Source organism: Mus pahari, chromosome X, assembly GCF_900095145.1.
Source record: "Mus pahari chromosome X, PAHARI_EIJ_v1.1, whole genome shotgun sequence".
Lineage (NCBI taxonomy): Eukaryota > Metazoa > Chordata > Mammalia > Rodentia > Muridae > Mus > Mus pahari.
Genome location: NC_034613.1, coordinates 50,761,516 through 50,774,335, shown reverse-complemented (window position 1 = coordinate 50,774,335; position 12,820 = coordinate 50,761,516). Strand labels below are relative to the sequence as shown.

Sequence of the window (12,820 nt, the reverse complement as noted above, 5' to 3'; positions counted from 1 at the left end):
GTGTGTGTGTGTGTCTGTGTGTGTGTGTCTGTGTGTGTGTCTGTGTCTGTGTGTGTGTGTCTCTGTGTGTGTGTGTGTGTCTGTGTCTGTGTCTGTGTGTGTGTGTGTGTCTGTGTGTGTGTGTGTGTGTCTGTGTGTGTGTGTGTGTGTGTGTGTGTGTGTACATGTGTGCACGCTGGTGTGGAACCATATATACATATAGATCAGAGATCAGTTAGTTGGGGTTGCTTTTCTCCTTCCACCATATGGGTCTTGGGGAACAAGATAAGCTCATCACAGTTAGCAGCAAACAATTTTACTCGATGAAACATCTTGCCAGCCCCATACTTTGTTCTTTTCTCCCCTCACCCCCTGTGCTACCCTTCCCTGTCTTCCCTGGTCTCATACATGTAGGCTAGATTCAGAGAAATCTTTGCTCTAGTGAGTAAGTGAACTACAATCTGATTAAATGTTTATGTGTCAGAATGCATACTGAATTTGAACATAATTGTGAACACTTAAAACCCTTTTCTTTTGGCAAGTAAGTGCATGTGTACTGAAGGTGAGGATGGGCAGTACATAGTAAACTCATGCTCCATAAGAAGTTCTGTTATATTTATATAGCTATCTAACCAATTACTGTCTTTTGTAGAGTGCTTTGAAACACTAACAAATATATTGAAACAATTTCTTTCTAATAAACATGTTTGTGTTTTCCTTAAAAGTGTTGACTTTTATTCCAGTTTAACATTATCTCACGTTTCTCTACCAGTGAAAAAGTCTTGGAGACAGATTCAAGCTCAGAGCAATGTGAAAGTAAGTATAAGTGATTAATGAATTCACTGTTGGCTGTGCTGCTACAATGGTAGCATTAGCATGGGTTTTCAGGCATGTTTTTCATTTATTACACTGACCTTTTGAATTTGAAAACCTTACATATATAAGAAAACTCTGCTGCCTGTGTCTAATTACAGCACTGGCAGTGTGTGAGCAATTTGGCTTTTGTTGGTGTTTTTGTTTTTGTTTTGTTTTGTTTGTTTTTAAGTCCAGGCTTATATTCAGAATAATTTCTGTAGAACACTGCATATAAGTTATAGTCCCTCTTCATGCTGTCTGCCTCTGTACACCTAAACAATGCTGTGCCTTTTACAGATGGTGCTTTCTTTCATGAATGAGTGTAGTACTGCCAAAGCAGTATATATAGAAATATATATATATATATATATATATATATATTTCTATATATACGTATATATACATATTTCTGTATATACATGTATATATATACATATATGTATATATATCCAATGTTTTATTATGAGACATTTTATTATGAGTTATTACTGTTAATCTCTTACTGTGCCTAATTTATACATGACTTTTTGAAGGCATCCACTCAGGCATCCACTGAGGGTTTTGAGGTGTATCCTTGGGGAGGAAGTAGGTAGTACATGTGTCTAAGATTTGGTTCTTCTCAGTTATCTGTGATAATCTGATATCTACAGGGTAGCCTCCTCACACCTGCAGAACCTTATGTACTACTTGTGTGTCCTTGGTAGTAAGTATAACCCAGAACGTAACTCTAAGAGGCACTGCAGTATAGTATAGTAGTATAAACTGTAACTTTAATGCCAGACTCTGACTAATTGATAGTATAGTCTTTGGTAAATTCTCTGAACTTCAGATATTAAGTAACTGGGGGTAACAGGACATATGAAGTTAGTATAAAAAAGAAATAACATTTGTGATGCTCCCGAGTTTACTATGTGTGGCATATAGTGATACTCTAAGTTGTTTCTATTATCATTACTGTAGACTAGAAAGTGGCTTTTGTCGATGTAAACAGAAGTATACAAAATAAATCCCAGTTAGTGCCTTAAATCTGTGCCCTTAGGTAACTGAAATCATTTAGTTTACTAGTATACATCCAAGTCATTTTTAGAAAATGTAGCACTGTATATTAATTTATCTTCAAAGATAGGATTGACATTAATTTAATATCCATGTATTTGAGAAAGTACTGTACCTACATAGACACGATTGAACTTTTATTTTCATTATTTCAGATTGAAGTCATTGAGGATAGCCAAGAGAAGAAGAATTCTGATCAGTCTCCCAAATTGGACAATAGCTTGGATATTTTAAAGAAGTATTCTTTCCTTTTTAATCTACATTTATATACGTATCTCACCATAGCAGGCTCTGGTTCAGTGTACAAGGCTCATGTGATTAGAGTTTTCAGTTTGCAAAATAGGGTTCTAGTTCTAATAGGGTTCTAGTGAGTGCATTAAAAGAGCACTAGTGAGTGTCACAAGTCCTGTATTTAGATGTGAGCAGCTGTGATCTGTTCTATGAGTCTTGAGAATTTTTCTTTGGTAATATTGTGTATTGTAAGGCAACTGCTCTGCCACTCAGCTACATACTGTCCCTTTTATGATTTCTGTACCTTTCAGATTGTTTTTATTTTTGTGTTTCCCAGTTTAAGTCACCCACACATACATATGCACATATATTAATCACATAGATATATAGGTGTAGGTGTAGGTGTAGAAATTGATTATATGTACACACACACACACACACACACACACACGAGTGTTTTGCCTTCATGTATGTGCATCATGTCCATGCTTAGTGCCCAGGGAGGCAGAAGTGGTGGTCAGAGTTCCTGAACCTGCAGTTCCAGTGAATCTAAACCTCCATCAGGATCCTGGTAACCACACCTGAGTCCTCTATAAGAGCAGCATGTGCTCTTAGCTATGGAACCATCTTTCCAACTCCTGTGTTTCCCAGTTTTACTGGAAAATAATAGTGAAACAAAAATGGACACATTTAGTATACACAGTGTGAGATATGATAAGGTGATTGCCATAGCAAGTTAGTTAACACTAACAGTTGCCTTTTTTGTGGTAAGAACACAGGTGGGTAAGTTCTATTTTGCAAGTGTATGTCCTATATATAAGACATTTCATTAATGATAGTAATGATAGTAACCATGCTGAACACTGGAGTCCCAGAATGATTCAACTAATAAATGAAACTTTGTACCCTTGGGCTATACCATATGTTCTAGTTTGGTTTCTGTTGCTGTGATAAAGATGATGACCAAAGCAATTTGGAGAAGGAACTGGTTTATTTGGCTAATAGTTCTAGATCACTATTCATCATGAGAGGAAGTCAGGGCAGGAATCTGGAGGTAGGAACTAAAGCAGAGGCCATGGAGGAGTGTTGCTTACTGGCTTGCTTCCCATTGATTACTCAGTCTGCTTTCTTATAGAACCCAGGACCTACAGTGGCTGAGCCCTCTCATATCAATAGAGAGAATTACCCACAGACTTGTCTACACACCAAGTAGATTGGACAGTTATTCAGTTGACATTCTTTTTTCCCAGGCTATTATAGTTTTATGTCAAATTGACATGTAAAGCTAACTGTGACACCATTCGTTCACTTTAAAAGAAAGGAAAATCGATGAAGTGGCTTGTCAAAGCTATACAGGGTTATAGATACTATTTCATAGGTGTCAACAATGACCCTTTTTATATGAATTTATACTATTATGTTAATATTAGAAACTTGAAAATACTGACTTATATATAAGTTTTATATCATGCGCTGGTCCTGGAGGCACATTCCTTTAATTCCAGGCCTTGAAGAAGCAGAGGGAGATAAATCTCTGAGTTTGAAGGCAGCCTGATTTACATAGATACAGTGCAGGAGGACTATGTATTGAGGTCTGCCTCCTGTTGTTAGAAATGGCCAGTAGTTTGTATCACATTGCATGGAGATATGTATGTGTCCCAAGTTATCTAAGATAATTTAATGAAACTCATTTTGGAAAAAGCCAGGATCTAAATTCTTTAAAGTATGAAAAGAGAAGAAGAAATGTACAAAAGTAGAGGATAAATAGGTTGCTTGTGTTAAAGAAGGGAATAAAGTTCAAATATGGTGACTGGAAATCAAATGGTCAGGACCTGCATTTTATTTTAGTGGCACAGATGGCACACAGTGTTGCTACAGAGTCTTAAATTTTCCTTCTATCCCATGTGGAGGTGTGTGTGTGTGTGTGTGTGTGTGTGTGTGTGTGTGTGTGTGTGTGTTTACAACATGTCTGAGAAAAGAAGCCAGAAAGTTCCTGGCAACTGTGGAAAATGGTATTTATAGGGTTAGTGGGGTTTTTTTGTTTGTTTGTTTGCTTGTTTTTTAATGAGATGATTCTAGAGCTCAGGAAATTTCGTTGTCCAGAAAAATCAAAACTTGGCATTAACTCAGGCATAGACTCTGCAGTTTAGTAAATTTGCCCTTAATCTAAGTGGATTAGAAATCATTTTTATGTTCACATGCAGCCCTTTACCATTTGCAACCCCTCACCCCCTTTCAAGGCAGACTCCTGCTTTGTATTCCTGACTGACTCAGAATGCAGGTTTGTTTTGAACTCATAGATTCTCCTGCCTTTGCCTCTTGAGTGCTGGATTAAAGGTGTGTGCCACCACACTCGGCCTTTTCAAAAAAATATCTTTAAGAGCCTTCTGGTGGTACTTTTCCCATCAACTACAAAATAAACTTCATATTTTGATCCTGGGACAAAACTCCTAGGTAGTTCTAATATCCTAGCTTATTTTACTTTAGATCAGTGGTCCTCAAACCTTCCTAATAATGCTGTGACCCTTTAATACAATTCCTTATGTTTTGGTGACTCCAATCATACAATTATTTTGTTGCTACTTTGTAACTGTAATTTTTCTACTATTATGAATCATAATGTAAATATCTGATAGGCAGGATATCTGATATGTGATCTACTGGTTGAGAACCACTGCTTTAGATTATTTTTAGTGATAATAATCTATTGCAATACGATACTAGAGAGGGACATTAACTGATAACTATGGTCTGTTCGTTGTAGCCATGTCCTAAATGAGCTGATACAGACAGAGAGGGCATATGTTCGAGAGCTGTTTACTGTTTTGTTGGTAAGTGAAGCAAATTGTCTCCCCCCCCCCCCCATTTTCCTGAACAGTCCCTGGCTACTTTCACTAGAAACTGTTCTGAGCAGTTTTGTGTTTCTGTCTCTGTCCTTGGTTGTCAGTGGGTATTTGCTGTTATTTGAGATTACATGTTGTTTAAGTGACTACATTTACATTCCCTCTCAGGAGTGTGGATATGTGATTCAGAATTTCTTATAGAAAAAGAGAAGCTGTTCTCTTAGGGACATGGCACATTGTTGTAATTATTTCTAGGCTGCTACTTAGAGGTTGAAATGGAAAGAACCGGGGGTTGGATAAAAATACTCATTTGACACAAATGCTATGGTACTAATTTGGACTGGAAAGAAATCTAAGCACTTACTTTTAATTTAAGGAGAACTTTATGTTCAGTACTATAATTTTTCATAGTTGGTTTTGGTTTGATTTCCAACACTACAATAAAAGCCTTGAAGGCCACAAGTACTACTTTTTATTTGGACCATGGAATAGAAACCTTGACTTCTTTTTTCCTACATTCTAAAAGAATGCTATAGATAACTCTGATAACTAAGTGATATAAATGTTCTATTTCAATCACCTATGCCCACAAGTCTTCTCTATATTTTGCTGGACTTATACTGTCAATGGTCCAACCAAACATTAATATAAACATTTCAAATGCAAAAATTCATTTCTTTTTAATAGGGCTACAGATCTGAGATGGACAATCCACAGATGTTTGATCTTATGCCACCTCTCCTGAGAAATAAAAAGGATGTTCTCTTTGGAAATATGGCAGAAATATATGAATTCCATAACAAGTATGTAATTGTCAAATTCAACTTTTTGGTGATTTTAATTTTTCAAAAAGTTATTGCTGGGTGGTGGTGATGCACACCTTTAATCCCAGCACTTGGGAGGCAGAAAGAGATGGATTTCTATGTGTTTCAGGTCAACCTGGTTCATATAGTGAGTTCTTGGACATCCAGGGCTATATAGAGAGACCCTGTTTGAAAAAGTGTAGAAAGAAGAGCTCCTCACTTGTTTGTTATTATATGTCATACATAACTTTTGTCTAAAAATTTCACAGCATTTTCATGAGCAGACTGGAAGATTGTTCTGATGCTCCAGAAAGAGTGGGACCTTGCTTCCTGGAAAGGGTTAGTCTGATTATTTGCTTTTAACTTAAAATACTGGCAACTAAAAAAGTATCTTTTGTATAAAGTAACCTTGGGGACAAGATAACCCCCTCCCTTTTCCTTTAATTTCTATGTTTTTGGAGAAGACTCATCAATTCCAGCAGGTGCTTTATGTAAAACTGTTTTGTTGGAAAAAAATAATGAAAAGGATATTCAGGACATATTTGTATTCTGTGATATTAAGTGTTTCAATTACTCAGGTCATAGCAATAGAATCTAGGGACCACTCTACCTATGAAGAGCTTAGTTAAGGTTAGAATAGAAGATGCCTTAAAAAAAAAAAAACTTAAAAGACAGAGAGTCTCATCATGTAGTCATAGATTCTTTTTTATTATTGAAATTACAGCAAGTTGTTCAGGGTAGGGGAGCAGGGGCGGGGGGGGGGGTATAGGGAACTTTCGGGATAGCATTTGAAATGTAAATAAAGAAAACATCTAATAAAAAAAAGTTCTATAGAGGCCCCTTGGTCTTGCAAACTTTATATGACCCAGCACAAGGGAAGGCCTGGGCCAAGTAATGGGAGTGGGTAGGTAGGGGAGCAGGGGGGGGGGGGGGGGTATAGGGAACTTCCGGGATAGCATTTGAAATGTAAATAAAGAAAATAATAATAATAAAAACAGGTTCTACCAACCTGAAAAAATAATTGCAACTAGTTATCTAGTTTCTCCTCCTTTTGAATGATCAACCTTCTTCTGATGTGAAATCAGTTGAATCATCCAGAGCTTGAGGGTATAAACAGTGGCTATGTAGAAGACACTTATGAAATGAAAGTTAAAGTGTGAGTAGGAGATAGACCAAAAGAAGACGATCAGGGAAAGAGGGAAAGATGATTCAAGGGAGAGCAAACTGTGTAGCCACGTGCTTAGATGTGATGATGTCTCAGTGATGAACCAAGGACTACTTCTAACTTGGGAGTTAGCTGCAAGCTCTTTTATTTAGACAGCCAGCAGACTAATATCACAGAAAATGCACATTTGCACCTATTAGATCATGATAATAACTAGTTTAAAAAGAAAAGGGTTTTCCAATGAATTCATGAAATTCTTAGACAAATGGATGTATCTGGAGGATATCATCTTAAGTGAGGTAACCCAATCACAAAAGAACACACATGATATGCACTAACTGATAAATGGATATTAGCCCAGAAACTCAGATACAATTTGCAAAACACATGAAACTAAAGAAGGAAGACCAAAGTGTGGATACTTCGTTCCTTCTTAGAAGGGGGAACAAAATACCCATGAAAGGAGTTACAGAGACAAAGTTCGGAGCAGAGACTAAATGAATGACTATCCAGAGAGTGCCCCACCTGGGGATCCCTCCCACAAACAATCACCAAAACCAGACACTATTATGGATGCCAATATGTGCTTGCTCACAGAAGCCTGATATAGCTGTTTCCTGAGAGGCTCTGCCAGTGCCTGACAAATACAGAAGTGGATGCTCACAGCCATCCATTGGAATGAGTACAGGATCCCCAATGAAGGAGCTAGAGAAAGTGCCCAAGAAGCTGAAGGGGTTTGCAGTCCCATAGGAAGAACAACAATGTGAACTAACCAGTACCCCCAGAGCTCCCTTGGATTAAACTACAAATCAAAGAAACCACATGGTGGGACTCATGGCTCCAGCTGCATATGTAACAGAGGATGGCCTAGTCTGTCATCAATGGGAGGAGAGGTCCTTGGTCCTGTGAAGGTTCTATACCCCAGTATAGGGGAATGCCAGGGCCAGGAAGCAGGAGTGGGTGGATTGGGGAGCAGGGAGAGGACAGGGGATTTTCAGAGAGGAAACTAGGAAAGGGGATAACATTAGAAATGTAAATAAAGAAAATATCTAATTCAAAAAGATGAGGGTTTTTTTGTTTTGTTTTGTTTTTTGTTCAACTGTCAAGTTTGGTAAGCAGGGGTTCTAAAATGGCTTGTAGAATTATGTATCCTGTTGTCTGGCTCAATGGGTGTGCTGTCCTTGGAACACAAAGCAGGGTTTTTTAATGTCTCATTCACTATCATGGTTGGTCACACACTGTCTTCCTCAGCCTTTTTAAAAACAAAAATTCATATTTATAAATTGGTAATATATTTGCATTTTGCTTTATTACAGAAGGATGATTTTCAGATGTATGCCAAATATTGTCAGAATAAACCCAGGTCAGAGTTAATTTGGAGGAAGTATTCTGAATGTGCCTTTTTCCAGGTATTAATTATTTAAGTATTAAACATATTCCTTTTGGAAGATATTGGAATATTTCTCATTAACAAATTCATTTTCTGTCTTGAATATTTATTTATGTGTGTATGTGAAACAGCCATTCTCAACCAAAGTAAACACATATGCACATTTCATATAGGAATACATATTTGTTGCTCCCCAGAGGCAACCACTTTTAGCTACTTCTGGTATTTGCCTTCCTATCTCCGAATAACATGCTTGTCTTGCTCCTTCCTTCTTTAGAAAAATGAAGATTTAGGTCTCTTTCATGGTTCCCTGTCCCATGACCATAACCACATGAAATTCTTTTCTCCAAAGGTTCCAGTAAATTTTTGTTACATTGATTGGCTATATTTAACTCAATTATTAAGACTGGAATTTCTCTGGCCAAATGACTCATATAGTAAAATATGACTGCTCTCCTTTCTCTTGTGTTTTTATTACAATTTTCTTTTTACTCAATTTTCTATATTCTTTGCTTTCTTCCTCCTTTAACCTCTTCTGATTTTAGGGACCATAAAAATATTTTTTTTTCATATGTTTACATACATTGAGTGTCTTTAAATTTTATCCTAAAGAATTAATTTTTAGAGTTTCTGACCTGCTTACAGCTTTCATTTCAGTATCTAGGTACATCTCATTTGGGGACACTTCTTACAGTAGCCTGTCTTCCAATCTACATGCCAATCTTTTAAAAATATTTATTTAATTTTATGTTGTCGGTGATGGATCTCATGGAACTGGAGTTTGAATGGCTGTGACTCACTATGGGGATTCTGAGAATGGAGCCTGTGTCCTTTGCAAAAGCTGTAACCAGCTGAGCCATCTTTCTAACCTCATGGCCTTCTTCTTTTACCCTCTATTGGGTAGAAGGAATTTAGAAAATATACATGCTAGGTCATATATTTGCATAAGTTTTTGAGAACTTGCATGAATAAGAGTCTTTATTGTACCCTAATGCTTTGATTATAATGATGGCCAAGTATAGAATTATAAGAAATAATTATTCTTGGAAAATTGAAGATACCACTTCACTGTTTTCTGATTTCTAGAACAAATATGATGCCAGTCTGACTCTCCTCTTCAGAAAGACATGGGAACTAATAGTTGAAGGAGTTTGTTTACTAGCATTATTTTCACTCAATATCTTGGTATTTTGAGTAATACTTCTTTAGACTTTTGTGGCAAAGGTAGGTGTAGAACCTAAGGGCTTTTTAACATACTACGCAAGTATTCTAATACTGAGCTGTAATGTGGCACTTGCTGATCATGCTGAAACTGAGACCTCCAGTCCAATTTTTTTCTTCCACATTATTCTCTTTATTTTCTTTTTCTGGAATTTCTGTTGTATGGATATTGGAATCCTGGACTGTCCCTATAACGATCCTTTCTCTAGGTGCCAAGTTTTTCCTTTTCTATTCTACTCTCAGGAATTATCTGCTACTCCTCCTAATTGAGAGTTTTATTGCTGCCACTGTTGTTGTTTTGTTTGTTTGCTTTGGCTTTTCAAGACAGGGTGCCTTAGTTAGGGTTTTACTGCTGTGAATAGACACCATGACCAAGGCTACTCTTATAAGGCCAACATTTCATTGAGGTTTAGTATATTATCATCAAGGTCGGAACATTGCAGTGTCCAGGCAGGCATGGCTCAGGAGGAGCTGAGAGTTCTATATCTTCATCTGACTGCAGCCAGGAGAAAAATGACACTTCTGCACTGGGCAGAGCTGCAAAGCTCACTCCCATAATGACACACTTCCTCCAAAAGGCCACACCTCTCAACAGTACCACTCCCTCTGGGACAAAGCATGTTCAAACCACCATACAGGGTATCTATATATAGCCCTGTCTGTCCTGGACTCGACTCTTAGATCAAGCATGCTTTGAACTAACAAGAGATCCACCTTCCTCTACCTACAGAGTGCTGAGATTAAAAGCATGTACCAACACAACCCTACATATCTTTGTTTTAAAAAAATTTTTTGTCTTTTTAAAAAACATTTTACAACTTTATTATTTTTTAATTAGATATTTTATTTATTTACATTTAAGATGTTATCCCCTTTCCCAGCTTCCCTTCTGCAACCCCCCTATACCATCTCCTTTTACCCTGTTTCTATGAGGGTGCTTCCCTACGCACCAACCCACTCCAGCCTCCCTGCTCTAACATCCCTCTACACTGGGGCATCAAGCCTTCACTGGACCAAGAGCCTCCCTTTCCATTGATGCCAGATAAGGCCCCTTCAGATCTTTTAGTCCTTCCCCCAACTCCTCCATTGGGGTCCCTGTGCTCAGTCTGATGGTTGGTTGTGAGCATCCACATCTGTATTGTTCAGGATCTGGCAGAGCCTCTCAGGAGACAGCTGTATTAGGTTCCTGTCAGCAAGCACTACTTGGCATCTGCAATAGTGCCTGGGTTTGGTGTCTGAATGTGGGATGGATATCCAGGTGGGGCAGTCTCTGGATGCCCTTTCCTTTAGTCTCTGTTCCATTCTTTGTCCCCATATTTCCTTTAGACAGGAGCAATTCTGGGTTAAAAGTTTGGAGAAGGGTGTGTGACCCTATAACTCTACGGGGGGGGGGGGGCTGTACCCAACCTCTGGATATGCTTTATACAGAGTCTCCCTCCCTTTTATTGGGTATTTCAGCTAATGTCATCTCTGTGAGGTCCTGGGAGGTTCTTGCTTTCCTGGCATCTGTGACTTTATGATTGATACTCCCAGTTCCCCAATACCTCAAGGCTACACACCTTTTTCCAAATTCCTGGCCCTCTGTACATCTCCTCCCATACCTGATTCTGCTCCTCTTTTTCCCCTCCCTTTCTTGTCTTCCTCCCAAGTCCCTCCCACCTTCTACTTCCTTCAATTATATTGTTCCCCCTTCTAAGTAGGACTGAAGCATCCACTCTTTGGTCTTCCTTCCTCTTGAGCTTCATGTGGTCCATGAGTTGTATCGTGGGTATTCCATGATCTTTGCCTAATGTATCAGTGAGTATATACCATGTGCACTCTTTTGTGACTGAGTTACCTCACTCAGCACGGTGTTTTCTAGATTCATCCATTTGCCTGTGACTTTCATGAAGTCACTGTTTTTAATAGCTGAGTTGTATTCCATTGTGTAAATGTACCACATTTTCTGTATCCATTCCACTATTGAGGGACATCTGGGTTCTTTCCAGCTTCTGGCTATTATAAATAAGACTGCTATGAACATAGTGGAGCATGTGTCCTTATTACATGTTGGAGCATCTTCTAGGTATATGCCCAGGAGTAGTATAGCTGGGTCCCCAGGTACTACTATGAGGAACTGCCAGTCTGATTTCCAGAGTGGTATCATCTCAATAACTTTTGGCTTAATGTCTTTTTTTTTTCCCTTCCTGCCTCTGTTCCTCCTGCCATCCTCCGCCCGGAGATCTCTTTCTTTTTTTTTTTTTTAATTATTTTATTAGATATTTTCTTCATTTACATTTCAAATGCTATCCCGAACATCCCCTATACCCTCCCCCCGCCCTGCTCCCCTGCCCACTCACTTCCATTTCTTGGCCTTCGCATTCCCCTCTATGGGGCATAAAAGTTTGCAAGACCAAGGTGCCTCTCTTCCCAGTGATGGCTGACTAGACCATCTTCTGCTACATATGCAGATAGAGACACGAGCTCTGGGGGTGCTGGTTTGTTCATATTGTTGTTCTACCTATAGGGTTGCAGACCCCTTCAGCTCCTTGGGTACTTTCTCTAGCTCCTCCATTGAGGGCCTTGTCTTAGTCAGGGTTTCTATTCCTGCACAAACATCATGACAAAGAAGCAAGTTGGGGAGGAAAGGGTTTATTCGGCTTACATTTCCATGCAGCTGTTGATCACTAAAGGATGCAGGACTGGAACTCAAGCAGGTCAGAAAGCAGGAGCTGATGCAGAAGCAAGGGGTCTCTCTTCCAAATGATGGCCGATTAGGCCATCTTCTGCTACATATGCAGCTAGAGACATGAGCTCTGGGGGTACTGGTTAGTTCATATTGTTGTTCTACCTACAGGGTTGTAGACACCTTGGGTACTTTCTCTAGCTTTTCCATTGGGGGCCCTGTGTTCCATACAATAACTGACTGTATGCATACACTTCTGTGTTTGTCAGGTACTGGCATTAGCCTCACAAGAGACAGCTTTATCAGGGTCTCTTCAGCAGAATCTTGCTGGCATGTGCAATAGTGTCTGGGTTTGGTGGCTGATGATGGGATGGATCCCCATGTGGGGTAGTCTCTGGATAGTTCAATCTTTCATCTTAGCTCCAAACTTTGTCTCTGTTACTCCTTTTATGGGTATTTTGTTCCCTATTCTAAGGAGGAATGAAGTATCCACACGATTGTCTTCCTTCTTGGTTTTCTTGTGTTTTACAAAATGTATCTTGGGTATTCTAAGTTTCTGGGCTGATATCTGCTTATGGGTGAGTGAATATCTAGTGACTTCTTTTTAAAATT

At 38.7% G+C, this 12,820-nt stretch overlaps 1 protein-coding gene across 1 annotated transcript in view; it reads left to right on the top strand.

Moving 5' to 3' along the window:
* The window catches only part of Mcf2 (MCF.2 cell line derived transforming sequence), an 88,542-nt gene that overhangs the window by 45,643 nt on the left and 30,079 nt on the right, over window positions 1-12,820 (top strand). The window contains exons 14-19 of the mRNA XM_029534559.1: window positions 752-795; window positions 2,046-2,128; window positions 4,886-4,952; window positions 5,652-5,767; window positions 6,037-6,106; window positions 8,249-8,341. Of these exons, the coding sequence (XP_029390419.1) occupies window positions 752-795; window positions 2,046-2,128; window positions 4,886-4,952; window positions 5,652-5,767; window positions 6,037-6,106; window positions 8,249-8,341 (473 nt within the window). The remainder of the gene's footprint in view (window positions 1-751; window positions 796-2,045; window positions 2,129-4,885; window positions 4,953-5,651; window positions 5,768-6,036; window positions 6,107-8,248; window positions 8,342-12,820) is intronic.